A 3977-nucleotide genomic window follows, 5' to 3' on the forward strand; every position below is an offset into this window, starting at 1 on the left:
CGAGACCTCATCCTGTGTCTCTGCGGTCACCTGAGCCCCTGTCTCTACTGCCGCCAACTTCAAACTTGATGCAATCTGAATCTGCACCGTTTTGATGCGTGCGAACGTATTTTTATTCGTCTGGGTGACGTGTCGCACTTCTCTGGGCGTAAATGTCTTGATCAGACCATCGATCAACTTGCCCAACTCTTCTACCGCCCCAATAAGGCTTCTTTGAATTTTAATCTTCTTTGGCACCGCTTCCACTGAGACACCAGGACTCCTATCTCGGGCTCTTTTTGGGCGTTGCCGCTTCTTCGGCTGCATCAAAGCTAAATGCTAGCTCATCCACCTTTGAGTGCGCAGATGCAGGCCCTCCGCTCTGGGGCGACCTTGCGATTCTTGGAAGCTTGAGGAACTTAGCAGTCCAGTGTTGGCCGAGAATTTCCTACGACTTTTGTCGGAGGAGGTTATACCGCCCCCTGGTGACCGCACCAGGGCCTCTGTTTTTTGAGCGCCGTTACACGGCAGAGGTTGGTAGTTGGTCAGATCCACGACCTTTAGCTCACAATTCTGCTATGGCAATCGCTTAAATTTGAGTGAGAACCTTCGGCTATGCAGCACTTTCTGTTGCTCCTGAAAGTGTGCCGCGTTTCTTTCCTCCCGTTGGTTCGTGTCTCTGTTCTGGGTCGTATATGCTGTGGCTTGGCTCTTCGCTATGCCCACCAGTCGCTGGTGCCTCGCAGTGGTTCAGGTTCAGTTGATAGAACCGTGTCATCTTCCGCATGTTTTGCTGAGCGCTTTTTTGAGGTATGGGCACCTACTGTTATTTGCCGGGTGGTCTACTGCCTTCTCTCCTTTCCTGCTGCAGAGTTTACATTTTAGGGCCTTGTCGCATAGCTTCGCCTTGTGGCCTGTTTCCCCCACAACTGAAGCATGTGTCCTTGTACTCTACTTTTTCTGTGCAACTACTTGCTACGTGACCGAAGTCCATGCATATAAAGCAGCGGACTTGCTGGACCTTCCACTTTGCACTTTGCCAGCTTCTACCATCTTATTGGCAGAATCGACTTGCGTTCCTCCGTAGGCCTTCCGGAATGAGACAATGCAGGATTTTGTGATCCTCACCTCTCCGAACTGTGTTATCAGTGCCTCCAGATGTTCCTCCTCTGATGTCACGATACGTCATTAGACCCTCTCACTATTATTGCGTCCGGCTTTAGCTGATTTGGTTCTTCTGGCACGCTTTGGCACCTTCTTCCACTCCTTGTTCTGGATGGTATCGACGCCTGGTTGGTGAGTTTGCGGCCTCTCTTGGGGAGCTGTCGCCGGTTTGGATTTGTGAACCTGCTCTCTTTATTTTTTGGGTGTAGGCGGCGGTGACATCTGGTCGCCTCTCTCCTCTCTGGTTCTGTTGCCTTCTGCAGCCCTTGGCTCCGGAGATGTTTTCGCTGCTCTCTCTTCATCCACTGCCGCGTAAAGCTCCATGATGTTATCGATAAGGTTCCTCATTGGTTGATGGATTGTGCGTCTCCCTTCCAACATCTTGCTAAGAGCTCTTATCTTTTCTCCCAACACGTCGAAGCTTCGAGTGCTATCGGTAACGACGCCTTGCGATTCCCCTCCTCTATTCTGTGGGGACACAGAGGACGTGAGTTCCTCTGTAGAATCCTTCGGATTTTCCTTTGGAGATCTAAGCGTCTTCTTACTGCCCTGGAAGGGATTAAATATGGGCTCCGAGCTATATCCGCTCTCGCCGTATTTCACTCTCCTGTGAAGGGCGCTTGTCATGTTATCTGCGTAGGTGGCCAAGTTCGCCACCACCGAGGCATTGCGGTCATAGGATTTCGACGACCGGGGGCCCGCTTGCTCACCCCTCGAGATCGCCGGTACTGGGGATCCGACTCCCTGCACCGTAAGGTTGGTTTTTTTATGACCTTCCATATTGATTGTATCTTCTGGGAATCACCCATAGCATTTGTTTAAGGTCTTACTGGCAGACCATGATCGCCTTCTCGCTTTTACTGGCCCTTGGACGGGTGTTCAGAGGGCCACCCGGGCGTTACCTGACCCTAGTGGTCGGCAGTTGTGAGCTACTTGTCGGGCTGCGATTGGAATCGATCTGGCCCCTACCAAGTTAGAGGCAGTCAGAGTCTTTCCGCTGTGAGGCGCCAATCGGTCACGACCAACACCGTTTTTGTTCACCCTTTAGTCGCCTCGTACGACAAGCGGGTGTACTGTGGAGGAATTCTATTGCCCGCCGTCCACACGGGTGTGTGTGTGCGTGGGTTTTTTTTTTTTTTTATTCGTAGTATAGATTAGAAAAGGTTTACAAAGTAGAGTTAAAGAAAATTCTACATAGAGAAAAGGAAGAAAACAGAGTTAGCGGAGCCTGGCTCTAGTGGGACAGCCGCGAAGCAATGCTTCACAAGGACATCGGCGCCGCTTACTCCCTCGTTCTTTGTCTGGCCTTCTCGGCCCTCCTTTGCTCGATCATGACCGCTGCCACAAATTGGCTGATCAGTGTCCAGTTAGTGGCCGATACCAGCATCAGCGGAACCAACGTCGACACAGTTAACCTTTCGCCAATTCCATCTGCCAGCTCTTGTCTGAGGGTTGCGTATCTACCGCACTGAAAAATGACATGCTCGGCATCCTCCACCGCAGTCGGGAAACAGGCGGGGCACTCTTCGGCTGTGTTATGTCCGAACTGGAACAAATAGCTCCTGAAGCAGCCGTGGCCACTGATGACCTGGGTCAAGTAAAAGTTCAACTGGCCGTGACTCCTTGTCATCCATTTTTTTGATGAAAGGGACAAGCCGGTGAGTCCACCGTCCTTTGGACGTCTCGTTCCACCGGGTCTGCCACCTTTCGAGGCATTCCCTCTGTGCTCTTTGTTTGATGGCTCTTTTCTCGGCGTTGGGTAATGAGCCAGTCTGGAGCTGCCGGAAAACGCTTACCCTCTCCCTGACCATTTCCTCGAAGGGGGGTATGCCGGCAATGACATGTGCAGCCTCGTCTGAAACGGTCCTGAAACCGCTTATGATTCTGATGGAGCTCAGCCGGAAGGTTGACGCCAAGCCGCCGATGTACAAGCTTTTGAAAACGGCGTCTGCCCAGATAGGAGCAGCATAGAGGGCTATGGACCTTGTCACGCTTGAAATTAGTGCTCGACGACTCTCTTTGGGGCCCCTGGTGTTGGGCATCAGGCGAGATAACGCCCTGTTGGTGACTGCAGCCTTGCGACCAACCTCCTGCAAGTGTTCTCGAAAACTTAGCCTCGAGTCGATCGTCACTCCCAGATACTTGAGTGTTCGCTTGGAGGTAATATGGGCGGCTCCGACCTTGACTACCGCCGATTCAACCTTCTTCCTGCTACTGATCAGCACTGCTTCCGTTTTATGCCAAGTCCTAATGCAATCGATAGCTAGATTGCAATTTGTTTCGGCGACCTCCAGCTCCTTAGCGACCACAAGTAGCGCAATGTGGTCGGCGAAACCAATTAGGCTTGCTCCTGTCGGCAAGTCCAGTCGAAGGATTCCGTCATACATCGCGTTCCACAATAGCGGGCCAAGCACAGACCCCTGAGTTACGCCTCCAGTCACGATGTACTCTTCCGTTCGAGCGCTGGTATCATATTTGAGTACTCTTGGCGAGAAGTAATTCCTTTATCTTTAACAGCTGCCGTGGGACTTTGAATGAGTCTAGCGCCCGTAAGATGCAGTTCCAGCGGGCCGAGTTGAAGGTATTTCTGATGTCCAATGTCACCATCAGACAGTATTTCTTCTGGCCCCCTTTCCAGCGAGTGCCAGCAATTGCATTGGAAGCAATACCAACTACCTTCTCGATAGCGTCGACTGTCAACCTGGCCTTCCGGAATCCATATTGGTTGGGGGAAAGGTTTCCGTTCGCTAAAATAGCTTCCTCCAAACGAGTGCAAATCACCTTCTCCAGCAGTTTCCCCGCCACGTCGATAAGGCAGATAGGCCTAAACGAAG

The 3977-nt window shown here is 51.8% G+C and overlaps 1 protein-coding gene across 1 annotated transcript; it reads right to left on the minus strand.

The window, feature by feature from the left end:
- Positions 1-2425: 2425 nt before the first annotated feature.
- Positions 2426-3530, minus strand: LOC127566292 (uncharacterized). The gene is made up of 2 exons (XM_052008319.1): positions 2940-3530; positions 2426-2731 (listed from the first exon to the last, which is right to left on the minus strand). The coding sequence occupies exons 1-2, from the start codon at positions 3528-3530 to the stop codon at positions 2426-2428; spliced, it is 897 nt and encodes a 298-aa protein (XP_051864279.1).
- Positions 3531-3977: the final 447 nt, after the last annotated feature.

This window comes from Drosophila albomicans, unplaced genomic scaffold (assembly GCF_009650485.2).
Source record: "Drosophila albomicans strain 15112-1751.03 unplaced genomic scaffold, ASM965048v2 utg000205l_pilon, whole genome shotgun sequence".
In the NCBI taxonomy this organism is placed as follows: domain Eukaryota; kingdom Metazoa; phylum Arthropoda; class Insecta; order Diptera; family Drosophilidae; genus Drosophila; species Drosophila albomicans.

Bases quoted from the DNA above. Each gene is read 5' to 3' on its own strand.
- LOC127566292 (XM_052008319.1), bottom strand. From the start codon at position 3,530: ATGTATGACGGAATCCTTCGACTGGACTTGCCGACAGGAGCAAGCCTA. The intron at 2,732-2,939 runs GTAAGCGTTTTC...TACTTGACCCAG, and splicing joins AGGAAATGGTCAGGGAGAGG to GTCATCAGTGGCCACGGCTG.